The 27685-nt window shown below is 41.3% G+C and overlaps 1 protein-coding gene across 3 annotated transcripts in view; it reads right to left on the minus strand.

Annotated features, from left to right (window-relative positions):
* Positions 1 to 26502, minus strand: part of Mgmt (O-6-methylguanine-DNA methyltransferase) — a 332622-nt gene extending 306120 nt beyond the window's left edge. Inside the window, exon 1 of one of the 3 annotated variants that reach the window (XM_004838727.4) lies at positions 26393 to 26502. In XM_004838727.4, the coding sequence (XP_004838784.1) occupies positions 26393 to 26401 (9 nt within the window). In that variant the 5' untranslated portion in view covers positions 26402 to 26502. Of the gene's footprint in view, positions 1 to 25699; positions 25809 to 26392 lie in introns of those variants that run through there. The other 2 variants (XM_087185149.1, XM_004838728.3) reach the window with 2 other exon arrangements.
* Positions 26503 to 27685: the final 1183 nt, after the last annotated feature.

Here is a 27685-nt window from a genome sequence, read left to right on the forward strand (position 1 = left end):
TAGGAAACAAACATCAACATGGTATACTTCAGTCCAACTATATGAATAATTACATAAAATGTAAATAATCAAAATACTCCAATTTAAAAAGACATTTTCCCATTACATTTTCTTATAAACAAGAGAGCCAGATATGCTTTTTTTTCCTAAAAGGAACACATGTTAAATATAATGACAAAAACAGGCTGAATGTAGAAGAATTAAAAAAAAATCAATCTTAGCAATAGTAACCAAAGGAAAACTAGAGTGGTATTGTGGTTTAGACCTAGAATGTCCCCAAAAGTCGTATGTGTTCAGAAGGGTGCTTTTAAAATGGGACTGGGTCTTGGGGGCAGTATATACAACATTGGATTAATCCACTGATGAATCCATAGCTAAATGTGCTCTTTGGAGGTAGGCCTGTTCAGAAGAGGCAGGTCACTGGGGAATTGACCTAGAAGATGTATCTCCATCTCCCTCTCAGGCTCCTCTATTCTCTTTCTGCTTCCTGGCTGCTATGGGTTGAGCACTTTTTCATTTACCATGGCCCTCTGCCAGCCTGTTCCTGCCTTGGAGCTAGCCAATCATGGACTGAAGCCATAAGCCAAAAGAAACCTCTTTTCCTTTAAGTTGTAAGTGTTGGGTATTATGTCCCAGAGATGAGAAAATGACTAAGACAAATGACTACCACAATATGAAACAAGTAACTTCAAACTAATGACTATTACCAAGACTAAAGGAGGCCAGTTCCTAAGGGTAAAGGGGTGAATTCACCAAAAGGCTATAAGCATTCTAAATCTATGCACCTAATAAGAGTCTGAAACAGATAAAGTAAACACTTACGGAACCCAAAGGGGAAACAGAAAAATCTCCAGTGACAGGTGGAGACTGCAATACTCCTGATGATTTATAGAACAAGGAGATGAAAAATCAATAAGATACAGAAGATTTGAACAAAACTATCAACAAATCTGCCTCCTCTGACATTCAAAGGACACTCCACCCAAGAACTACTGAACACTCGTTCTTTCTAAGTGTCTATAACCATTCCTCGAAATGGATCATGTCCTGGGATGCAAAACCACCCTCAACATATGGAGGAGGACTGAGCTTATAGAAGGTCTGTCCTTTGACTATATGGTATTTCAAGTGAAACCAATATCAGAAAATGATGGGGAAGGACCCCAAATATTTGGAAACAAAGCATCACATTTCAAATGACCCATACACTAAAGAAGAAATCACAAGGGAGACTGTAAAATATACTGCCCAGAGTGAAAATGAAAATGCAAGATATCAATCTGTGGACTATAGCCAAAGCAGTGCTTAGAGGCAAATTTTTAGCATTAAATGTTTATATGAGAAAAAGATAAAGTCAACTTGTGACCTAAGTGTCTGCCTTCAACTAAACAAACAAAAAAACAGGCAAACTAAACCAAAGGAGGCACAAAGAAATAATAATAAAGACCAGAAGACAATAAAAGAGAAAAAAGAATAAAAATCATTGATAACAAAAGTTAGTTTTCTGAAAAATAAATTGATAAACCTCTAACTAGACCAATTAAGAAAAAATAGACAAAATGCACATTACCAATATCAGGAATAAAAACAAGGTAATAAATGGTAATAAATAATACAAAAATCAAGCCCCAAATAACAGAGGCTTCATTTGGAGCCTAGGATTGCCTAATAACAAAGCAGGGAGACATATCAAAAAAGCTGCAGAGTGATATCCTTCATGAACCCAGATATACAAATCCTCAAAAGTATTAACAAACTGACTGCAGCAACACAGGCAAATAAAAATATATTAAGCCCAACTCGGGATTATCTAAGAATACAAAATTGGATTAATATATGAAAATCACTCCATGTAATTCACCATATTAACACCATAAAAGAGTAAAACATCATCAACCTGATAAAGAACACAGTATTCATCAGTTTTCTATTACTGTAAAAATATCTGAGATAATCAACTTATAAAAAAGAGGTTTATCTAGGCTCACAGTTTTGGAGGTTTCCATCTATGGTCAGTTGGTTCTACCACTTTGGGCCTATGGAAAAGCAACACATCACAACAGGAGCATGTGATTGAGAAGAGATGCTCACTTCATAGCTGGGATTCAAGAGATGAGGACAGATTCAGGGATCCCACAATCCCCTTCAAGGGTACACCCCCAATAACCAAAATACCTCCCACTATCCCCCTCCTCTTAAAAGCTCCACAGTCTCCTCAGAGCACCACACTTGGGCCTTTAAAATATGGATCATTTGAGGACATTCCAGGTCCAAACTATAGGAGGTACCATCAAAAACATATGGCTAACAACACACTTAACGGTGAAAGAGGGATGATGAGCAGGCAGTGGTAGGGAAACTGCTCACTTAGCAGGAACAAAAACAGAAGCACCAAACTACATAGACAATGCTTCTACCTTTCTCTACACATGCACAGTTACAGGGAAAGGCCAGGTTCACTTAATAATGTCCAGAAAAAGCCACCAAACTTGTGGACTTCATTGCATCTTTTTTTAAAATTTCATTTTATTGGTACATTTTAGGTATACAATATAAGGACATTCAGCATGGGAAATTTCTACCTTTACATAGTCCATCTTGGTTCTTATTTTCTCCCCCTTCCCCTGCCCTCCCTTCAACCCCTCCATCGCTCCCAATTTACAAAGACTTTGTTTCCATTTTTTCTGTTTCTCATATTAATTCCAATCCCTTCTTTCCTTTCACCTATGCCTCCCACTTCCCCTTCCCCTTTGCCCCTTTTCTTCCTATTTCACATTATCTATTATACTTTTTAGACCTTCTTTATACTTTGTTTCTCACACTAGAGAAACTATTTGATATATACATATGTGTGTAATATTTATTTCACTTAAGAGTATCTCCTCAATGTGCATCCATTTAGCAATAAATGTCTCTAATTTCTTATTTTTATGGCTGAGTAGTACTCCACTTCATAAAAAAACAAAACAAAACACATTTTCTTTATCCAGTCTCCAGTTGATAGGCATTTGGGCTGTTTCCAAGTTTTACCTATTACAAACTGTGCTGCTATGAACATGGGTGCACACACATCACTGTGGTATGATTCTTTTAATTCTTTGGGGAAGATCCCCAGCAGTGGAATAGCGGGGTCAAATGGGATTTCCACTCCTAGTTCTTTGAGGTATCTCCATACTGATTTCCACAGTGCTTGCACCAGTCTACACTCCCACCAGCAGTGGAGCAGGGTTCCTCTTTCCTCACAGCTCCGCCAGCATTTGTTATTGGTTGATTTCTTGATAGCAGCTTTTATTTCTGGAGTGAGGTGGAATCTCAGCATTGTTTTCATTTGCATCTCTCAAATGACCAGTAATGTTGAACTTTTTTTCACATTTATTTGCTATTTCTACTTTTTTGTCCGAGAAGTGTCTGTTCATTTCTGATGCCCATTTTTGCACTGGGTCTTTAAATTTGGGAGGTCTAATTTTTTTAAGTTCTATATAGATTGGAGATAGTAGACTTTTCTCTGAGGGACAGCTGGTGAAATTTTTTTCCCAGATTGTGGGTTGTCTCTTCACATTGTTGGTGGTTTCTCTTGCTGTGCAGAAGCTTTTTAGTAAGAAGAGATCCTACTTGTTTGATTGTTCGTGCTAGTTCATGGGCAACTGAGATTTTGTTCATAAAATCTTTTCCTACACCAATGTCTTCAAGAGTTCTTCCTAAACTCTCTTCCAGCTGGTTAGTATTTCTGTTTTAATATTTAGATCTTTAATTCATTTAGATTTTAGTTTAGTGCACAGTGAGAGATAAAGGTCTAGTTTTAATCTTTGGCAAGTTGAAACTCAATTTTTCCAGCACCATTTATTAAAGAGGCTGTCTTTTCTCCAGTGAGGGTGTTTGGATCCTCTGCCGAAGATGAGGTGGCTGAGTATCTCTGGATTTCTTTCTGCATCTTCTAATCTGTTCCACTGGTCCTCAGGTCTGTTTCTTTGCCAGTACCATGCTGTTTTTATCACAGTAGCTTTGTAGTATAGTTTCAAGTTGGGGGTTGTGATACCCCCTGCCATGTCTCTGTTACCTAGAATTGCTTTTGCTATTCTGGGTCTCTTCTTGTTCCAAATGAATTTTTGGATTGTTTTCTAAAGGTCCATTAAGTATGCTTCTGGGATTTCAATTGGGATTGCATTAAATCTGTACAGCAGCTTTGGAAGTATGTCCATTTTTACTATGTTGATCCTTCCTACCCAGGAGCAAGGGATGTGTTTCCATTTTCTGATATCCTCTTCAATCTCTCCTTTCAGAGTGCTTAGTTTTCAGAGAAGAGATCTTTGATTTCTTTTGTTAGGTTGATTCCTAGGTATTTCAGTGTTTTTGATGCTATTGTGAAAGGAATTGTTTCCCCTATTTCTGTCTCAGTGAGTCTGTTGTTTGTGTAGAGGAAAGCTCTTGATTTTTGTGTGTCGACCTTGTATCCTGCTACTTTACTGAATTTGGTTATTAAGACTAGAAGGCGGATACAAGGTGGAGTTCTTGGGGTCTTCTATATACAGTATCAGGTCATCTGCAAATAATGACAATTTGACTTCTTCATTTCCTGCTTTTATTCCTTTTATTTCTTTCTCTTGTTTACTGCTGTGGCTAATGTCTCCAAAACTATATTGAACAAGAGTGGTGACAGTGGACATCCTTATCTTGTTCCTGATTTTAGTGTGAAGGACTTCAGTTTTTGACCATTTATTTATTTTTTTTGGTATTAAATTCTTTTATTGGTACATTGTAGGTATACAACACAATTACATTTCTCATTGGGAATTGTACCTTTATATAATGCATCTTGGTTCTTATCTTTTCACCATTCCTAGCCCTCTCTTCATGCCCTCCACCCTTCCCTATTTACAAAGACTTTATTTCCATTTTTTTTCCATTTCTCGTCATTTTTTCCTTTCCTTTCTTTCCTTTCCCCTGCCCCTCCCACTACCCCTACCACTTTGGACCTTTTCTTCCTATTTTACATTATCAATTATTCATTCTAATGATTGGTACATTTTAGGTATACAATATAATGACATTCATCACTGGAAATTTGCACCTTTACATAGTCTCTCTTGGTTCTTATTTTTCACCCTTGCCCAGCCCTCCATTCAACCCCTCCAGTCCTCCCTATTTACAAAGATTTTGTTCTTATTTTTCCATTTTCTCATAATAATCCTATTCCCTTCCATCCTTTCCCCTAGCCCTCCCACTTCCTTCCCCTTTGCCCCTTTCCTTCCTATTTCACATTACCTATTATACATTTAGTCCTTATTTATACTTGCAGTTTCTCACACCAGAGAAACTATTCAGTATTTACACATGTGTGTCCTATTTATTTCACTTAAGAGTATTGCCTCAATGTGCATCCACTTAGCTATAAATGTCTCTAATTTCTCATTTTTTATGGCTGAGTAGTACTCCATTTTATAAAAAAACCACATTTTCTTTATCCAGTCTCCAGTTGATGCGCATTTGGGCTATTTCCAAGTTTAAGCTATTACAAACTGTACTGCTATGAACATGGGTGCACATATATCACTGTGGTATGATTCTTTTAAATCTTTGGGGAAGATCCCCAGCAGTGGAATAGCGGGGTTAAATGGGACTTCCACTCCTAGTTCTTTGAGGTATCTCCATACTGATTTCCACAGTGCTTGCACCAGTCTACACTCCCACCAGCAGTGGAGCAGGGTTCCTCTTTCCCCACAGCCCTGCCAGCATTTGTTATTGGTTGATTTCATGATAGCAGCCATTCTTTCTGGAGTGAGGTGGAATCTCAGTGTTGTTTTCATTTGCATCTCTCGAATGACCAGTGATGTTGAACATTTTTTCATGTATTTATTTGCTATTTCTACTTCTTTGTCTGAGAAATGTCTGTTCATTTCAGATGCCCATTTTTGGATTGGGTCTTTAAATTTGGGAGGTCTGATCTTTTTAAGTTCTTTATAGATTCGAGATAGTAGACCTTTGTCTGAGGAAGAGCAGGTGAAGATTTTTTCCCACATTGTGGGTTGTCTCTTCACACTGCTGGTGGTTTCTCTTGCTTTGCAGAAGCTTTTTAATAAGAAGATATCCCACTTGTTGATTGTTTGTGCTAGTTCACAGGCAACTGAGGGTTTGTTCATAAAATCTTTTCCTACACCGATGTCTTCAAGGGTTCTACCTAACCTCTGTTCCAACTGGTTCACAGTTTCTATTTTAATATTTAGATCTTTAATCCATTTTGATTTTAATGTAGTGCATGGTGAGAGATACAGGTCTAGTTTTAATCCTTTGCAAGTTGAAGCCCAATTTTTCCAGCACCATTTATTAAAGAGGCTATCTTGCCTCCAGTGAGGGCGGTTGGCTCCTTTGTCAAAGATAAGATGGCTGAGTGTGTCTGGTGCTGTTTCTGCATCTTCTAATCTGTTCCACTGGTTCTCAAGTCTGTTTCTTTGCCGGTACCATGCTGTTTTTATCACAGTAGCTTTGTAGTATAATTGTAGGTTGGGGATTGTGATACCCCCTGCCATGTCTCTGTTACCTAGAATTGCTTTTGCTATTCTGGGTCTCTTCTTGCTCCAAATGAATTTCTGCATTGTTTTCTCGAGGTCTATGAAGTATGCTGCTGGGATCTCAATTGGAATTGCATTCAATCTATATAGCAGTCTTGGAAGTATGGCCATTTTCACTATATTCATCCATTCATCCAGGAGCAGGGGATGTCTGTCCATTTTCTGATATCATCTTCAATCTCTCTTTTCAGAGTGCCATAGTTTTCAGAGAAGAGGTCTTTGATTTCTTTCGTTAGGATGATTCCTAGGTATTTCAGTTTTTTGGATGCTATTGTGAAAGGAATTATTTGCCCTATTTCTCTCTCAGTGAGTCTGTCATTGGTGTAGAGGAAAGCTATTGATTTTTGTGTGTTGACCTTGTAACCAGCTACTTGACTGAATTGGGTTATTAAGTCTAGAAGACTTTTGGTGGAGTTCTTGGGCTCTTCTATATAGAGTATCATGTCATCTGCAAATAAGGACAATTTGACTTCTTCACTACCTATCTTTATTCCTTTTATTTCTTTCCCTTGTCTAATTGCCGTGGCTAATGTTTCCAGAAGTATATTGAACAAGAGTGGTGATAGTGGACATCCTTGTCTTGTTCCTGATTTTAGTGTGAAGGATTTCAGTTTTTGACCATTTAGTATGATATCGGCTGTTGGTTTTTCACAGATGGCTTCCAGCAGTTTGAGGTAGAGACCATCTATTCCAATTTTTGTAGGGTTTTTATCATAAATGCATGTTGGATTTTGTCAAATGCTTTTTCTGCATCTATGGAGATAATCATATGGTTTTTGTCCTTGGCTCTATTGATATAGTGTATTACATTAATTGATTTTCGTATATTGAACCATCCCTGCATCCCTGGGATGAATCCCACTTGATCAGGGTGTATGATCTTCTTGATGATCTTCTGCATTCTGTTTGCCATTATCTTATTAAGGATTTTTGCATCTATGTTCATTAGTGAGATTGCCCTATAGTTCTCTTTTTTGTTTGGGTCTTTCTCTGCTTTGGGGATCAAGGTGATGCTTGCTTCCAGGAATGAATTTGGGAGTATTGCTTCCCATTCAATTTCATTGAAGAGTTTAAACAGTAGTGGCAGTAGTTCCTCTCTAAATGTCTTGTAGAATTCAGCAGTGAAGCCATCAGGGCCTGGGCTTTTCCTAGTTGATAAGTTTTTAATTATGTTTTCAATTTCATTGGTTGATATTGGGTTGTTCAGAATTTTTAGGTCTTCTTCGTTCTCCTTTGGTAATTCATATGTATCTAGGAATCTGTCCATTTCTTCTGTGTTTTCCATCTTATTGGCATATAGGTTCTGGAAGTAGGTATTGATGATCCTCTGGATTTCTGCTGGGTCTGTTGTAATTTCACCCTTTTCATTCCAAATTGCATGGATTTGGTCCTTTTCTTTCCTTTTTCTGATAAGGTTGGCTGAGGGTTTGTCAGTTTTGTTGATTCTTTTGAAGAACCAACTCTTGGCTTCATTGATTTTTTGTACTGTTCTCTTAGTCTCCATTGCATTGATTTCTGCCCTGATCTTTATAATTTCCTCCCTTGTATGAGCTTTGGGTTTGTCCTGTTCTTCTTTTTCTATAAGCTTGAGGTTCAGCATCAGGTTGTTTAATTGGGATAACTCAGTTTTCCTAATATGTGTATTCACTGCTATGAATTTCCCTTGTAAGACTGCTTTCATTGTGTCCCATAGAGTCTGATATATTGTATTGTCATTGTCATTTAATTGAAGGAACTGTCTGTTGTCTTCTTTAATTTTGTCTGTGATCCACTGGTTATTCAGAAGTGTGTTGTTCAATTTCCATGGTTTATGAAATTTTTCCAGTTTCTTTTGCTATTGATCTCCAATTTCATCACACTATGGTCTGATAATATACAGGGGATAATTTTAATTCCTTTGCACTTACCTAAATATGTTCTATGAGCGAGTATGTGGTCTATTTTTGAGAACAACCCATGTGCAGCTGAAAAGTATGTGTATTCTGATTTTGTGGGGTCGAACACTCTGTAAACATCTGTTAAGTTCATTTGTTCAAGAGTTTGATTGAGCTCTAGCATTTCATTGCTTGTTTTTCATCTAGTTGATCTATTTATTTGTGATAGTGGTGTTATTGAGGTCCTCCACTAGTATTGTGTTAGTCCTTATATGATTCTTCATGTCTGTTAGTATTTGTATTTTATAATTGGGTGCACTAGTGTTTGGTGCATATATATTTATGATTGTCATCTCTTCCTGTTGAATTCTTCCCTTTACAAGGATATAGTGTCCTTCTTTGTCTCTCTTAATCAATGTAGGTTTGAAATCCACTTGACCTGCAAAAAGGATAGCTACTCCTGCTTTTTTGTGTGTTCCTGATGCATGGAATATTGTTTTCCACCCTTTAACTTTCAGTCTATGAGTTTCTTTTTGAATTAAGTGTGTTTCTTGTATGCTGCATATTGTTGGGTCTTGCTTCTTGACCTATTCTGCTAGTCTATTTCTTTTGATTGGTGAGTTGAGACCATTAATATTGATGGCTATAATTGATACATATGGACTTATCATTCTCCTGACTTTTTTTTTTGTTGGATTCTCCCCCTCTGCTTTTAATTTCTTGTCGCACCTGACGGATTCATTCTGCTGGGCTTCCTGGGGTTGTGATCCTCGTTGTCTTTTCCTAGGATTGTGTCTAAAAGTTTCTGGAGGGTGGTTTGGTATTCATGAAGTTCCTCAGGTGCTCTTTGTCATGAAAATATCTCATTTCTCCATCAATTTTGAAAGATAGCTTTGGAGGGTACATCAATCTGGGTTGGAGGCTGATTTTCTTTAGGGCTTGCAATACTTCACTCCAAGCTCTTCTTGCCTTGAGGGTTTGCATTGAGAAGTCTGCTGTGATTCTGATGGTCTCTCCTTTGTACGTGATTTGTTTCTTTTCTCTCACTACTTGTAGAACTTTGTTCTTCTGTTGGGCTTCTGGAATCTTAATGATTATATGCCTATGTGTACATTTTTTTTATCAAGGCTAGTTGGAGTCCTATATGCCTCACTTATCTGTACATTAATTTCTTTTCCCCTACTTAGGAAGTTTTTTGCCATCACTTCTGTGCATAGTTTTATTTATGTCATCTTCACTCTCTCCTGTTTCTTCATTGACTCCAATCAGTCTTATGTTATTCTTCTTTGCATCGTCTAGCAGCTGCTGGATTGACTTCTCATGGTCCCTTAGAATTTTAAAGAAATTTTTTTTTTCCTGGTCACTAATTGCAACCTTATCTTCTATATCTGAAATTCTGTCCTCATATTGGCTCATTCTGCTGCATAGATTTTCAATGGAGTTTTTAACCTCCTAGAAATCTGTTTGCATCTGTTTTATGGATTCCATTTGTTTCCTATGTTGGGATTCCACCATGTTCCTCAGCTCCTCTTTTTTTTAATCTGTGTCTTCTCTAGATTTATTAATTATGTCTTGCACTATGGGCACAATCTCTGCTGTTATGTGAGAAATTATTTCTGATTTCCTTTTGTCCAGATCCTCTTTTGTTGTTAGTTCAGGGAGTCCAGGTGGTTGAGTATCAGAGTGTTCCATCTTGTTTCCCTTTGGGGTTGCTTTAGGTGATCTGGAAGTCTGGTTCTGAGGCTTGTTTACGTGTGTTCTCATTTCATTGGGGGTAGGGTGCTGCTGGCGTCTGTGCAGCTCACCTCCTCTGTGCTGGGAGCGGTGGTAGGTTGGCCTAGAAGTCTCCTACTCTGCATTGGCAGCTGTGGTACGTTGACCCGGAAGCCTCCTCTGCACTGGGAGCTGCAGCACATCAACCCAGAAGCCTCTTCTATGCTGGGAGCTGTATCACGTCGACCCAGAAGCCTCCTCTATGCTGGGAGCGGGGGTAAGTTGGCCAAGAAGCCTCCTACTCTGTGCTTGGAGCTGCAGCACCTCGACCTGGAAGCCTCCTCTGTGCTGGGAGCTGTAGCACATCAACTGGAATCCTCCTCTGTGCTGGGAGTGGGGGTAGGTCAGCCCGGAATCCTCCTACACTGCCACTTCATTGTACCTTGATTGTTTATAACTCTGTGGCCAAATGAGAATTCCAACAAGGTACTTCTACCTCAAACTGAAAATCATGGTTTACATCCAGGAGACTGCTGTGCAGGTGGGGACGTGAAACAGACTAGCTAAGGGGAAGACAAAAAACCTTTACCTATACAAATGACTAAAAATTGATGTTTCTCCAGCCTTGTACATCTACAGATACTTACTCAAAAATGAATAAAGTGAGGCTATCCCTGTACAAAATACAAATTACAGTGTTTGCTGCTGATGGTCAGGTAAGAACTTCCAAATGATGGCTAATCTGGAGAACTTGAAACCACCATCACAGGTTACCAATAATGAAAACTTTTCTCAGGAGAAAGAAGAGTGGTGATGTTGGTAAACATGATTAGCAATGCTGTACCATGAAATATGACAATATTTGGAAAATGTCTGTAACTCAATAAAGCAATGTTTCCCATAGGACCAACAAATAACATTATAAAATTATCCAAGGGGCAAGACACACAGTGAGTTTTCATGGAATGGAGTTCAAATAGTTTCCTGAAAAGAGCTCAGACTTCACACTGCACCAAACCTTCAAGAAACTACCACTTGTCCAGTTCCAATGGAGGGTCAGAGAATATTCACAGAGATTTGGAAAAGGTATTAAAATGCTACTTCCTTTCCAAACTATTTGTCTGAGTAAGCCAGATTCACTTGATAGGCTTCAACCAAAACAATATATGTGCTGTGATCAAACAATATTATGAACATTTAATTTTTTAAATTTAATACAGTAAAAGACACATAATACAAATCCCCCCCACCCAAAAATACTCCCCTTGCTTTGAACACATTTATCATTCTTGCCACTTTATAAAGAAGTTCTGGAATTCCTATTTCATGATGTCTTCAGTTATACTGTCCTGGTTGCCTGGATATCCTGAACCGCTTCAAAATGTTTACTACCCCTTGACTTTAGGGAAGAGCCAGGAATTGCAGAGTACTAGATCTGGTGAATGAGGACACACTGTAATGTTTTTGTAAATCTGCCTTTCCGTTGGATGGCACTTGACAACAGCATTCATCATTTTTTAATCATGACTCAGAAAGACACTCACAAAAGAGGACTTGCAGAACTGGCAAAAAGAAAAGTGGCAAAATGATAGGATAGGAGTGTTCAAAGTGAGGGGAAGTATTTTAAGGGAGATTTAATAGCAATGTTTCTTTTACTGTAATAAATGTTTTCACACACTATATTTTTGATCAGCCCTTGTATCACAACATACTGAATACAGAAGCAGACACAAGAATCTACCTGCCTCCTAAAAATTAAAAATATTTGGAGAAAAAGGTAAACTGATAACACTTCTCTCACTAATTGCTTTTCATGAAAAATATAACTACTTTTTATTTTAATATATTATTATGCAAAAATATAATAGGTTTATCTTTGCTCAAATGAATTAATAAATATTTTTAAATTTCTCGATGTTAATGTCTAATGTGGTAAATAGCAATATACTTTGCCCTCTATACCTTCACATCCAAGGATTCAACCTATGGATTGAAAATATTGGGGAAAAACTTGTGTCTGTGCTTAACATGCTGAGATTTTTTTCTGAACATTATTTCCTAAACAATATTTAGCTAGTATTTACATTGTTTTAAGTATTATAAGAAATCTAGACATGATCTAGGGAGAATGTACATAGGCTATATGCAAATACTATGCCACTTTATATAAGGGACTTGAGTGTCCTTGGGTTTTGATATCCAAGGGAAATCCTAGAACTAAGCATCCCAAGTAAACCAAGATAGACAGATAGAGAGATAGATAGATAGATAGATAGATAGATAGACAGAGAGACAGATATACAGATGGATAGATAGATGGCTTCTATAAGTTCTTTGAGATTCCCAATGAGTTTTAAGGGTGCAATAAAGTTTTGGACCAAACAGTTTTAGGACTACTAATTTGGTAGAAGTCCATCAGCAATCTCTAAAGTGACCTCTGCAACCTACAGGCCTCTGAGGGACCTAATGCCCCAAATGCACACATGAAGAGACCAGAGGAACATACTTGCATCCTCCACCTGAGGAGGATCATGAGAACCCTTGTCTGCTGTCATAGGAAGATGACCACTTTTAAAATGCTTTCATCCTACACAAACTTTTCCACAAAAAGTTGATTATATCACTTTGTCAGCTTAAAGTTGAGGGTAAAAAAAAAAAAAGAATCAAGACAGTATAGGAAAACAATTCCATATGAAAACATTTAAAATACATTAGATTTTTGGTCAAGATGAAAGACAGAAAAAAAAAAGTCAAGCAATCTATTCTAATTGGGTTCCCATGGTAACTATACAATTGGGTTTTTCAATATAACATCCCAAAGGCCCAATGCACACTTGTAAAATATACTTCCAACAACTGAATTGTTTTTACATTACAGCACTCCCAGGAAGATCAATCACTATACATCCCCACCCTAACTATTAATGGCAGGAGACATTAACACTATTTGCCACATTAACATAAGTCATGTAAGGAACACTACATATCACAATAATTATATAAAACTAATAATACAGTTCAGATCCATCAAACATGTACTGAGTAATAAACCGATAACGACTGTTGTCATGGAATCATGTTTATGAAATGTAAGAAATCAAGCCCAACTACTTACCAAACCATTATGCCTCTCTTATTGATTTCAAGGATAAGCAGAATCAATCATTAATAATTACATTATAAGATGACCCTCGAGGTTAATCATATTCTTAGAAACTCTCACTATGGAATTAAACAACAAACTTAGCTATGTTAATAAATAAATAAAAGATAACTAAGAAGAATTGAAATCCGCATCTTAAATATTAACAGCATCATACACAACACAGCACATTGCCCAGTCCAGGATTATGGCTTTACCTGCCCTAAACACACCATTCTGTTTTCAACCACACCATTCTGTCTCTGGGCAACAGCTAGACCCCCAAAGCATTGACCCAGGAACACAGTGCTAGTCTACATTGTGGGTTCTTAGGGCCAGGGGATGTTCAGCAATAACAAGATCTAGCAGGAAAAAATTTACAGTCTGAGTTTTCCTTTTAACAATCCTAAAATCCCCATGAGTTTGATACAATTTGCAGATCTACAATCCACCAAATAAACTGGTAAGTTGGACAATCTCCTACATTATCATTGACCTAGATTCAATGCAGGCTGATGTGGCACAGGTATGGGTCAGCAGCCTTCAGGAGGAAATGTCTTTCTAGGTCCTTAGATCAAGAGAGACCTGAAAATATTCCTAGAAAGGGGGGAGGGTGCAGGAGAGCAACCTCAGCTAAAAGAGTAGTCAACTGTACATTTTTGAGAATCGCAGCTGGTATCCAACAGGATGGCCACTCACTGTTTCTGGATCCAGGCCAGATTAGTCTTGTTGTTTCTGGCTAGATTAGAGTCTACATGAACCAATCTCAAAAAAAATCCCAACCACTCTGTTTAGACTGGACCCCTGGCTTGCCCTCATGCTGAAAAAACTAGTCACTCAACACTGGAGCTAGTATCTTCTCCCTGCCTCTGCTTCCCTTCAGGGTCTGGGTGACTCCACAACTTATATATCTACCCAGTGCCCCAAAACACCAAGCCTTTCCACAACCCAGCCCTCAAGGGGTTCCTTGTCTGACCTGGTGCATCCTATTTCTGCAACTACTGGAGTTACTGGTAATCAGATTTGGGTTTCTGCCAATTTTGTTTTCTTTTACTCCTGTATATACTCACATCTTTGAGGATGACAAGAGCTAAACTATAAACAGAGACTTTTCAGCATCATCTGATTACAAAGCTATCCTCATCCCCAAATTTCAATCTCATATACAAACCCAGTGAGTTTTGTGCTTTTGAAAGGACTTTTAGTTTGCACTGTGCCTGCATTCCCATTGTACTCAGGTTACTATAACACATTATACAGGGTGCTTTCAATGACAGACATTATCTTCCCAAAGTTCTGAGGCTGTGCTATTCACAATTCAGATAAAAGTTCTGGCTACTTCAATTTCTGCTGAGGGCTCCCTTCCTAACTTGCAGACAGCTGCCTGCTGTGTCCTCAACTGGGAGAAAGAGCACTCCCTTCTCTCCTTCAAACCACCAATCCTGCTAGATCAGGCCCTCATTCCTATGACCTCATCTGACCCTAATAACCTTTTAAAGGCCCATCTTCAAATGTAGCCACACTGGAGTGAGGACTCCAACCTCTGAATTTGGGGACATAGTGCAATCATATAGCACCTTGTGCCTGGCACACTCTGCTAGGCCTTCTATCAAGCAGAGGCCAAAGTCAGGCCTTGGAGTGCTTTTAATCCAGAATTCCAGACTCACAAGGTAAAAATGGTACAGTAAAGCAGAAAACAGAGTGTTTTACTGAGTGCAGTAAAGGTGGCCTGAAGAGGGAAGATTTTGGGCTGAAGTGACTTCTGTGAGAGCTGAGTCTTGGGGAGGTTGGAGGGGGCAGAAAGCAGGGCATATCTATGTCTAGACGGGTTAGAGGAGACACCAAGAGCTAAGGCAGAGGGGAGCTCTGGGAAGAGAGGGGAACTTGGCCCTCCCACCCATTCAACTTTAGTACAAAGGTCGATGTTTGCAGGCTTTGGACAAAGAACTCATCAGACCTGAGTGCGAAGCTGTACACACTCACTTCATCTTGGGCCCAAGCAAGAGAGAGGTCAGCCAGGATATGTCTGCCAGCCTTAAACAGGGGTGGGAGTGACATGAAGGAGGCCAACTGTCTTTTCTCTGTGTCTGCAAACCATGCTTTAATTATTTGGTTCCTCCTCCCTAAAGCAGCTTCCTGTGATGGGCACCCAGGTCCACTCTTCACTTTGGCATGAGGCTATGCATTTCCAGAAGCTTCCAGGTGCTCTCAAGAATAGAAGAGAGAGAATGGTTGGAGGATGGATGCAAGAGTAGCTGAGGCTGCAGCCAATTGTCCTCTTTTGCAGAGAAAGGACATGAAACAAGAACATCCTCACCACCAACTCCTAGACTAACAAGCATCCAACAGAATTAAACTCTCAGAGAGAGCCTCAATCTGAACCAGGTGGAGGTTGTCTGAAGGCACCAATACCTACCAGTTCCCAGACTTGACACCCCTTACCAGGTCAGTCCCAGGAACTTGAGATAGTGTCCCATAGAAACAAATCATTCCAAATCAATTTCAGGGTGCAATAAGCACCCAACCACTACAACTGGCCAGGGAACAGCTTTAGCACAAGTGACTGGGAGTTGCTTGATGCCAGTCTTCCACTGAAGCACACATGCCCAGGATTCTTCCTTCTGGCCAACACCAAGGACAAGCTCAAACCTTCCCAAGAATCTACCCTGTTTTCACTATCATGACCCTCAGTGGCTAGTAGGAAAAGCACCCTAGACCCAAAGAAGGGAGTCATGGCAAGACATCTCTACACACAAGAGAAGAAAACTACTGAACAAACAAGGACAGTGACCATTGTTATCAGTCTAATAGAGAGTAACAGAGGATCTGGGATATGTTCTCATTATTCTCATGGCAAAAATAAACATTCTTTCAAAAAAGTCAATAGGAAGTCTTCAAAATTCATACATTTGTGCAAAAAAGAAAACTACTGATTCTGACTCAAGTCTGGCCATGGGAACTCAAGCTAGTGGCAGAGTAATAGCAATGATGTCCAGGAATAACCTGGAGTGAGAGTGTCAGAGTAATCAACTTTTCCCGTTTGCCTAGGACTTTCTCTGTTTAGCACTGAAAGTCTCACCTCTCCACAAAGAGCTGTTGACCATGGCAGAAGGAATGCAGTGTCTCCCAAAGCCTGTCTTTTGCCAAGAAGAAGACTACATGGCCAACATGGTGGATAACCTTGAACTTTGAGGACATTAACCTAACTTCAGAGCCTGCACATTCACTCAAACTAACTGCTCTGGCAACAAATGTCAACAATAGAATCCTGGGAGCAACCTCACCTGGCTTCCCTATTTTGACCCACAGGCACTTGACCACCTCTCAGAGCCCCACTCAGCCCAGAAACTGATAGAATAAAGAAGGCACAAAGCACATGTTAATCAGCAAACATACCGACACAATGCCCTGTATTCATCTGACTCGACAGCTTAATCTGATAACAAAATGGTGACAGAAACAAATTTTTCTGCACAATAAAGAATAGTACACATGGGTCTTTTGGGGATAGCTGGCTAAATTCAGTAACTTTGGGAAATATATCATTTTCCCCCATTATTCTAGAAATTTCCTCTTGAGTGCTAAATGCCTAGTAAGAGCAACAGCAGACACTGCCCTATCATAAACAACTCTTATCACACACTGCACTAAGGATATGATATCCTTCTCATTTGATTCCCTATCATCCAATACATACATGGCCTGTCTCTGCTAGCATTATTTTAACTAGATGACAATCTTAGGATGCTGAAACTTTCAAGTTCCATTTCCAAGGAACTTGTCCAAGCTCTGGCATCATGACCTGCACTGCCTAGTGGCCTGAGCCTCCCACCTTGACCTTACTCTGTCCTTCTGTCTATCCTTCCAACACACCCACCTGTGACCATCAAGGACTCCACAGCTGCTGTTCCTCCCCTGAGGTACCTCTCCTCAGATCTGTGTGTGACTGTCCACTCTCATCATTAGATCTCTACTCAAAAGCCACTTGTTCAGAGGAGCTTTCTTTAACATCTACAACCATTAACTACACTCTACCCACAAAAATGAAAGCCAACCTCTCTACCTTGTCTTCTTGACCATGACCTACAACAGAAATGTATTTGACAGTCTCATTTCCCTGGACCATAAGGGGAGCCCCTCAAAGACAAGGCCAGTACAAGCCTGCTACAGTCTGAGTATGTGCCCCCAAAAGTTCATGTGCTGGAAACTTAACTGCAGGGCAGCAATGTTGGGAGGTAGACCTGCACATTCATTCAAAGTAATAGTTTTGGCAACAAATGTCAGAAATAGGATCCTGGGAGCAACATCCAGCTGTATTGTCAGGGGATAGCCCTTGTGAATGGATTACTGCCTTCTATGCAGGAATGGGTGAGCTACTTCAGGAGTGCATCCCCCTTTTCTCTCTTCTGCAGGCACCCACTTACCCTTCTGCTTTCTGCCACAAGCTGAAGCAATGCAAGGCCTTCATCTGATACAGCCCCTGATTTTGGACTTACCAGCTCTAGAACTACAAACCAAAAGAAACCTCTTTCCTTATAAATCACACAGTCTCAAGTATTCTGTTATAGCAACAGAAAAGAGACTAAATCATAGCCCAAGGCCCATAAGAAAGCCTGACCCTTGAAGAAGGTCTGCTGCCCTAGAAACCTCCAGGGGAGTCCCCATGGGGACACATTCAAGCATACCAGCCAGCTAAGACATTCCATAGTCTTTATATAAGGCAACTAAGCACACACTTTATGTTAAATTTGCATTCTGATGTGAATGTACACCTAAAGCTTGCTGGTTTGATTTTAAAGATTTCACTGCTACCTGCAGAAAGTACAGGTTGCCCCCTGTGGAGTGCAGGCTGGGGGTGCAGGGTGCCTGTTAATGAGCCTCCTTCCTCCCTGCTGACATTTCTGCCTGAATGAACAGTTAAAACCAGGCAATCTTCCTGCCTCAGAACTCAAACGCCAGGCAAGGCAGAGGAGCTGATTACCATTCCAGAGCCAGAGTGTTCTTAGGTTTCCCAAAGATGTGCTTAAAAAAAAAAAGACATAGACATTAAACATTTTCTTCTTTCTCAATAAGCAAAATGATTCCAAATGTCATCTTTCAACCACACTCAACACTCAATCAGTAAGGCTGCAAGGTCAGCCCCAGTGACACCCATGGCGCTGTCTCCCTCACTGCCAGCCCTGCTACCACCAATCTTTTCCAAGTATCCTTCTATGGGAAACTCTGACAACCTGGTATTTCCACTCACAGAGGACCAGAGAAAAGACCCCACAGCACTGCGGCTGGGCTTTCCAGGAGTTACCCCCTTATTACCTCAACCTTGCATTCCAGCCACCTCCATACCCTACTCAAACTCAATTACTCACTAGCAGGTGCCTAACTGCACCCTACAGTCTGCATTCCCCCTGCTCTGCCCAGAACGTCTCATGCTTTCTGCCAGTTGGAGAAATTTCATATGGTACCCAACAAATGCTTCGAAGAGAATCAGATGAGGGTCCCTGGCCCACAATAATGTGGTAAGGCAGGTGAATATTTCTTGGGACATGGGTGGCACTCCAGATGCTCCCTATCCTTCCTATGTCCCATGACACTGGTCCCCTACTCTTAAATGGGGTGTAGGGTGAGCACAAACTACAAAGGCAGCAGGCAGGGTTTCATTATTACAAATTCAGCACAGCATCCAGTCCCCGCTATAGTTCTGTACATTCCTTTGCAGGTCATGTGCATTGGTGACGGACTTGGACATTGTTTTTCCCACAATGTTAAGGACAATGCTTGGTGACTCTGGCATTAGAAAACCTTAACTAAATATACCTGTGTGTTTATAACCTACCTTGCACCTAAAAGGTCTTCTAATACCTTCTCAGCCTCACCATGGCAAAGGCAGTGTGGCACAATGCTAAAAAGCCCACATGTGGTTATGAAATAAATCTGGGTGAAGAAAAATATTATTCTCCTCCATCCCCTATGTATTTCATGCCAAGTTACTCAAACTCTCCAAAACCAGTTCCTTCACATTCAGTACAAAGACACTAACAGTATATAACATGCTTCCTCAGACAATCCTAGGATTTAATAAGATGGTCTATGTATAGCAATAAGCACAGTATGCTTTTAATAACACTGCCAGGGTGGGTGAAATGAAGCATTATATGAGCGTAAAGAGATACCCCAAAATTAGATAGATTCTCTCTCCTCTCTCTCTCTCTCTTTCACACACACACACACACACACAGTCACAAATTACTGCACAAGATTGATTTTCTTTTTTTTACAAAGCTTAACCAATGGGCCCAAGTTGCCCCTTGCTACTGTGGTATGATCAGTCACACATGAGAAAACTCTGTCCTATGCTGGTGGCATTGCCACTGTCACCACCACTACGTAAGATCCTGTGTCTGGTCCTTCAGGAAGTTCTTTCAGTTAAACAGACTAGTAGGGTCTCACCTCCTAGAGACAGTGACGGGGCAGTCTGAGATGGCAGGTGTCACTAGGAACACTCAAGAAACCCACCTGCTGCTCTAGGACATAAGACACAAACATGCCATCATGGCCCATACCTGAACATTCTGAACTCAGCCACCTGAGTGGAAGCACAGTGAAGCCAGGCACTTCAGCAACAATCAATGTCTACTCTAAAAAAGTAGGGATATGTGGCAAAGCAAATCACCTCCTTACAGTCAAAAGGAACTTTAGAAACCTGGCAAATTAGCATAGAGCAAGCACATGCTCTAGATGCACTGGAGGCAGAATGACATGGCCGACTTTCTTTCATCCTGACTCCAACAAGATGAATTTTGTGGTGAAGAATTAATAAACACAAACTATTATTATTACTTGGGGCTCACCAGTGCTAAGCCTAGTATGATCCCTCAATCTGATAATTTCCTCATAGCTCACGACTGTCATCAGCCCTACCTTGAAAAAAAGAAAGGCTTGGAAGCTTAAGTAACTTTACCCAAGGTCACAGATAGTGACCAGTGAACCCAGGTCCAAACCAAACCAGGGGCTGCACTGGTAACCACTGTCTACCCTCTGCGAGAGCTTGGCATATGTGAATCTATAAAGCAAAGATTCCAGTTGGGCTGGAAGAAAACAAGGATGCTCATTGAGAGAAACAAGCATGCTGGTTGGACTAGAAGGAAACAAAGATTGTGAATGAACCAGAAGGGGAAAAAAAAAATGCTTACTAACGTACAGGGAAATGAGCATGCTGATTAGACTGGAGGAAAATAAGGATTCTGAATGATTCTTCCAGTTTTATCTTTCTGTGAGACCATGGTTTCACATTAAGATTTTATCCATGTAGGGCTTTTTGCTTTAAAAATATTCATTTATTATTGCACGCGCTTCTACTTAGGTGGACAGCATAAGCTGATAATCCCCATGAAATAGATGAGGAGGTATCTGGGGCATGGATGGTTAAAAGTTGCCTCAAGTCACCCAGCTAGTAACTCACCCTAAGAGAATTACATCCATTTTTCTCCCCACCTACAATTCCAGCATACTATGCAAAAACTCCACTTATTTCCACAAAAATATATTCAGCTGTGTATTCAAATACTAATGGTCACCGGAGACATGAAAATACATCTATCCAAAGGGGTAAGGGGGCCAGGGATTTAGCTCAGTGGTTTCACCACCTGCTGTGCAAGCGCAAGGACCCAAATTCGATCCCCAGCACCAAAAAAAAAAAAAAATGTGACTTTTGGGGGTCGGGGATTAGCTCAGTGGTTTCACTGCCTGCTGTACAAGCGCAAGGACCCGAGTTCGATCCCCTGTACCCCAAAAAAAAAGCCAAAGGGGTTAAAAAAGGAACACAATACACCCAAAAGGACAAAGAGGAGGAAAATACACTATGGGTGTCCATGCTTCACATTTGTTTGTAGAACTGATGCCAAAGTTTTGGTAACATCTGCATCTTTTGTCACCACCACAAAATTGAAAACTATAATGCTATGATAACATGTTGGGTTTGCATTTTGAAGAGATTCACATGTCTCTAAGGAGTTACCATATACAGATCTACATGCACAGACAACTCAGAACAATGCTAGCTACAAGTGAATCCAGCTGGAAGGAGAACTTGAAGTTTGTCTGGGTTGGCAAGCACTCCTTCCCAAGTGATCCTAAAGACTCCTGGAGGTGCTCAAATATTAGGATATGCCAAAATCTCCTGGGGATCCTGCAAAGACACAGGTTCCCAAGTTCTGACACTGTAGGTCTACCAAGGGGCCCTATGATGCATCTTCTTAACCAGAATTCTCCATAATTCTGATGCCATCAGGGCTCAGACTTCTTTTGTAAAAGCATAGCCCTACTGTTCCTTGTGAATATTCTACCTCAGGGAGAACAACTTCAAAGGGACTGGCTTGTCAGCATTGTGGAGACTCAGTTCAGGGAGGCTCTTACAAACCAGCAACAGCCAAACCTGAAGGTGATACTGTTGGCCCTCCACTTATAGAACTCTCAACTGGCAGTAATACATAGCTAAAAGTTTAAAGACAAACAAGAAATAACTACCAGTCATTTATTACATTTCCACATTTAACACCCCATATCCCATATTGCCCTGAGATTCACTCCCTCTTCACCCACCTAGGTATCGCTGAAATAATCCAGTGCTGGAATTACCTAATCTGTCAATAAGGTAAGAGTTTTCTAAACTACTATCCATAAGACTCAGTTTGTCAGTAAAAACTGCCACCAGCACTGTGCTTGCAGAAAAATGTCCATAAATGCATTATTGTGACTGGCAGATCGATGTCTATAATAAAAACAAATAGATTTAACAAGTGCCTGCTTTTACGAGCCACACCATTGGTGGATTCTACATTCAGTGTCACCCCAGGACTTCTGGGAATGGGCCACAGAGCTAAGGTTGGATACTGTGGTGATTTCACAAATGTTATGGGTAGGAAATTACTCTAACAAGAAAATTTGAGAATTTGAGAGTGGATATACTGGGCATTTATGGCTCTCTTACAATTCCTTTCACGGTTACATACATACACACATGATGACAAATTTAACAGCCATAAATGTTTGGGTAGCATTTTTAACTGGTTTTATAAAAGCTACATCATAGGCAAAATAAGTTTACTCCAGGAGGGGATGCAGGGGACATGAGGCTCCTTGGGGACCCCTTCTCTGTTGATAACAATTATGGAATAGCAAACAAGTTTGACTGTTGAACATGTGGCCAAAGGTGTCACTGCTGTGTCACTAGCCCATTTGTTGTGATATTTAATAGGGCAAACTTTGGTGCACCATGTAACCACTGGCCTACCTGGTAGGGATGTCCAGCACTCTGGCAAGACATGAGACACAACTGCCAAAGCCACTGATTCCTTCAAAGACTAAAAAAGGCCACAAAATTATTAATTCCTCTTTTTAGACAAATCATTTTAATAGTTACATTAAGAAATAAGTCATTCAGTATATTCATTACATGGTTTCCTCCAAATCATACAACCCTTCTCTGTAAGCACTTTATTAATGTTAATTTTTTTAAGTCAAATGAAAACTATACTGCTTTCACAGATCAGCACATATGTAGCAGTTACTCAAATGCCAAAAACAGTATTATGTCTCCAAATTTTATCTACCTCTGTTCAGGACAGAACTCCAGAACAAACAGAATGGGAAAATCCATGGTGTTCACCAAAGGAGAACCAGCCTTCCACAGAGCTCTAACCTCCACCCCTTCTAGATATACCCTTTCACTTTCACTTCAAACCAAGAATGGGATGTTGGGCTGGCTTGTTTCTTAGCATTTGTAAACAAACTGACATGTAGCCTACAGTCACCTAGTGGAACTACAGCTTAAATGCCTCTCATTTTAAAACCTTCAAGTTTTGTTCAAAGGATAGTCTGTAATAAGATGCTAGCTTTTTCAGAAAGCAGCTGTATCACAATCTATCCGAGAGAGAACGTTAGGGAAAGCTGTGGCAGTACCTGGACCTAGGGCCTTTCAAAGCCTGAGCAGCTCAGTGTATTCAGCTCAGTGTATTCACCAGGAGGCAACCTGAGACCCAGCCAGAAGCCAGAGGCCTCAGGGAAAGCAGATCTAAACAGGGAACTTCAAGCAGGAACAGGGAGTTGGGCAGGTCAGAGTGAGGTGTGAAAACAAACTAAACACACAAACAGTTCCCAACATATACAGTTTGACTTGCTGTTTTTCAACTTAACCATGGTGCAAAAGCACTATGCATTCAGCAGAAATCATACTTTGAATTTGGAATTTGGATCTTTTCCCAGGCTAGTGATCTGTGATATGATACTGTGATCCTGGCAGACAGTGCAACAGCTCCCAGTCAGTAGCCCACACTCTAAAGTGTGGTATGATGCTGAGTGAGGATATTTGGGAGGCTAGGTGTAGTCAATGAATTTCTGACAGTACTTTCAACTTATAATGAATTTATTGGAATATTGCCAGTTGAAAAGCATGTATAACATTCATAGATGATCAAAGAAAAAGAGAATTTAGAAAATATTGCTTTGCTTCCATTGTTTTCTATCAAGAAGAATAGGCTCTATACTGAACAGGGTTTTAATACTCCAAAAATAGGAGACTGAGTCTTAATGGTTTGAATTACTGGCTCCTAAATGTCTATTGCAAAATTAAAATAACAATTCAGTACTTTATTTTATTAACAAATACTGAGGAGAATCAAATGCTTTGGCTCCTGAGAAAACAAGAACAAATTCCTAGGGAAGGGTAGGGAACAGGAGTTCTCTTGGGCCCTCTTTGCTCCTCCTTCCCTTAGCAGGGACACCTCAGAAAGCAATGTGATGTGACTGGAGATATGAGTGGAAGTCAAGGCCCCAGTGTGGGGCCTGATCTCTAAGCAGGACCCTGAGAACCTCATCCTGCTCTTGGAGGAAAGAAGGCTTAGGAATCTTAGCACTGAGCAAGACTCAGATGGTAACCTGGGTGTACTTAAGGCTCTAACATAGTATCTAATTATCAGTTAAGTCTAGCTATTATAGTACAGATTTTTTTCCAATGAAAAAAATATTTACATAGGAAAGCACCCTAGAAAAGCAGTGTACTTTAAACCTGGTCCCTCCAGCCCCTGAACCCTAAGACACACCTCTACTGCCAAATTCTAACTCAAGAGGAACCCAGGAAGAAACAAGACCCCTACTACCACAGGCCCATTCTCCCTGCCAACTTGCAGGCTCTTGGTTCTGGCAGATATCCTGATAATGCATCTGAATCAACATGATACTGACTACTAGCCAGGCTCCTGACATGGTTTTCTTCAAGTTGTTTGCCCTCCACAACGTGCTAAGCCTGTTTGTTTCTTTGTGTCCTTGAGAGACCCATAAAAATAACAAAACTATCTCCTGATCATGTCAGGGACAGGGGAGAGAAGAGGAGGGTCTCTCTACCAGAGATGCTACAGGTTTATATTTAAGTAAACAGGGCTGGGCATGTAGCTCAGTGGTAGAGCATTTGCTTACAAGAGTGAGATCCTGCATTCAATCACCAGTTCTACCATAATAGAGGTATAGTATATATATGTAAATAAATAATAACCAGTCTAACTTGTAGCTCTTTTTTGTTTAGCATCTTAACCTGTGCTCCACCCATTATGGCGACCCCTCTCTGCACAAAGCTGCTTCCCCGGCTGAATCGTCCAACCACACAGTGTACACACATATACAAAACATGTTTTCTTTTTCTTTTTCTTTTTTTTTGTTGTTGTTAAACAAATTTTGTTTTCCATGACAGAAAGCCAGCACAGGAGCAAAAACCATTGAGATTTCAGGAAATGATAAACCCAATGAGTGAGGAATACATAGTTTAGAATTACTCTACTGTATTATCACCAACTTGGGAATTATGGTGCTGAGTGTAAATGGCTCTCCAACTCCACTTGTTTACTCTAAGTGTTTATGGACACAATTAGGGCATAATGTATAAAAACATCAGCCATGATAACTGGAGGACCCTGGAACATGGCTCTCCTCTAAGTGCTGCCTCAAGCAAGAACAGGATTCTACACAGGGAGCATGTTTAAGGTTAGCTGTGAGAAAGGCCTGAGCAGGGGCTTCTGGAAGCTTCCTGAGGGACTGTAGAGCGACCACAAGCACTAGTCAGCAGTGAAAGGCAGGAGGGCGCGCAGGGACACAGGAAAGCCTTCGAAATGTTGGCCATCTGGAGGGTGAATGGAGCGGCCATCACCTCTACCACTGTCACCGCAGCACAGCTCGGCCTGGGGGAAGGTAGGGCACACCTGGGGCCTGACCGGCAGGGAAAGGGGTACCGACTGAGGGGTGGACGCCCCCGCCCATAGGACCACTGTGGGTTGTGACTGTCCCTTGGGCTCCGGATGCCTGCTCTCCCCAGGGACAGCCTCGTACTGTGCTGGGTTGGGGAAAACCCTGACACTCACCAACTTGCACACCGTACAGACCGCCAGGACCGAGAGCGCCAAGACGCAAGTACTCAAGAGCCCTGGTTGCCCTAGCTTGTCAGGGCCGGGGGCGGGGCCTACGCGGGGAGGGCGGAGCCGCCGGGGCACGCAGGACGCTGGGCGGGGCTAGGCCTGAGGAGCCGAGACAAAGTTGGGTAGTGGACCGCTCCCGGGGCTGCGTGGGGGCGGGGCCAAGAGAGCAGAGCAGGGCAGGGCTGGGGGGGGGGCGGACCCACTGACTGCCGGAAGGAAAACCGAGCCCAGCCAGGCGGCTCCCGGTGGTCGGAGCATGCCCAGTGTGCGGCCCCAGCCGGATGCTCTGTGCAGTCTCGCTGGGTTCGGGCATTCTAAGCTCAGGCAGCCTATACCAGTCCTCCTGTCCGCCCAGTCTGACATACCTCTTTTGGGGGCTTTTCTGGCTAGAGGAGCCGGGCGGTGCATTCCCGCTCCCTCCTCTTGGCTCTATATCTCAGTTTATCTGCTCCTGACACATAGCCGCAGGCTGTGTCCCACTGTCTGCCCTCCCGAAAGGAGGTGAAAGCGGTGAAAGCGCCTGCCTGCAGTGCATCCAGGAGGTCTGAATCCAAGTCCCGTCCCGCCAGGCTACGCTGAGCCTAGGGCAGGAGCACTGCCCCCTGGGGCTGCATCTGAGGGCTGTGTGGGCATACTCACCTGGGTCATACTCACCGCAGGCCAGGCTCTGTTGCATCTGGCAGTCCCTGACCGTCAGCTGGAGGTCTTCCTGACCCTGGCAAGGCGGGAGGGGGGAGTCTTGCGTTTCAGTGAGCATAGGTGCCACTGTGTGGTTTGTGGATGTGTCAGGAGTTCAATTATGTGTACCAGAAAAGCCACATTTAATCCTAACCTCCTTACTTCCGAACGTGACCTTATTTGGAAAGAAGGCATTTACAAAAGTAACAAGTTAAAATGAAGTCATAAATTGGTAGGACCCAATCCAACAGGACAAGTGTCCTTACAAGCAGAAAGCCGTGTGAAGGCCTGCACTTGGAGGGATGCATCTGCAAGCCAGGCACACTTGGAGCCACCAGATGCTGGAAAAAGTGACCCTTCAGAGGGAGCATGGCCCTATTGACACCTTGATTTCAGACTTCTAATTTTCTACTATTTTAAGCCACCCAGTTTTTGGCACTTATTATGACCATCCTAGAAAATGAATATGGACACTATTGTATCTAACTTGATATACATAATAACCATAGGGAATAGGGTCACCTATTCCCTTGGGAAGCCTTGGGAAGATTCCCTCATTAGCAGTTTCAGGGGTCCTATCACAAGCTCACCACATTTTCTAAGCACCATTCTACAGACCTCCTAGATTCTGTCTAATTGCAAGAGATCTTCAACCCTGACCCTAACCTTCCTAGTTTACAACTCCCCTATCAGGATTTGGCCAATATTCATATCCTGGTTGTGTGACTTGCAGGATCCAACATGTTATCACTGTTGATAAAGGTTATTCAGAGGAGAACCTCAGCAGTGTTTGTTTTGAGATGAGCCCCAGTGACTTATCATCAAGCCTCTGAAAGTCCCCACCCCAAGCCATGCCTTCTCTGAGGCATGTTTGAATTAGCTGCAGGCAGGAAATGAACTAGGCCCTGGTTACACAATGATGATCAAATCAAGGCACTTTTTCTCATTAACCCTAGATACAGCCTCAGAATCCTTCTCAACACTGTATTCCAAATAAGCATTTAAACTCAAATGGCAAGAGAAATAAAACACACTTGCCACTAACTCACTGTGAGGCTTAGGAAATTCATCTGACTCCTCCAGTCCTCAATTTCATCATCTAGAAAGGAATTTTATAAGGATCTATCCTATGTACAGACATATAGACCATCCTTACCTATTAGTGTGCATATGGGTAACAACAAACTACTGAGTAATAATGCTATGCTCCTGTCCTGTGATAGCCTGTTACTACCAGGACCCAATCAGAACTAG

Source organism: Heterocephalus glaber, unplaced genomic scaffold, assembly GCF_053883595.1.
Source record: "Heterocephalus glaber isolate CG9 unplaced genomic scaffold, H.glaber_assembly_v1.0 deba00001497, whole genome shotgun sequence".
Lineage (NCBI taxonomy): Eukaryota > Metazoa > Chordata > Mammalia > Rodentia > Bathyergidae > Heterocephalus > Heterocephalus glaber.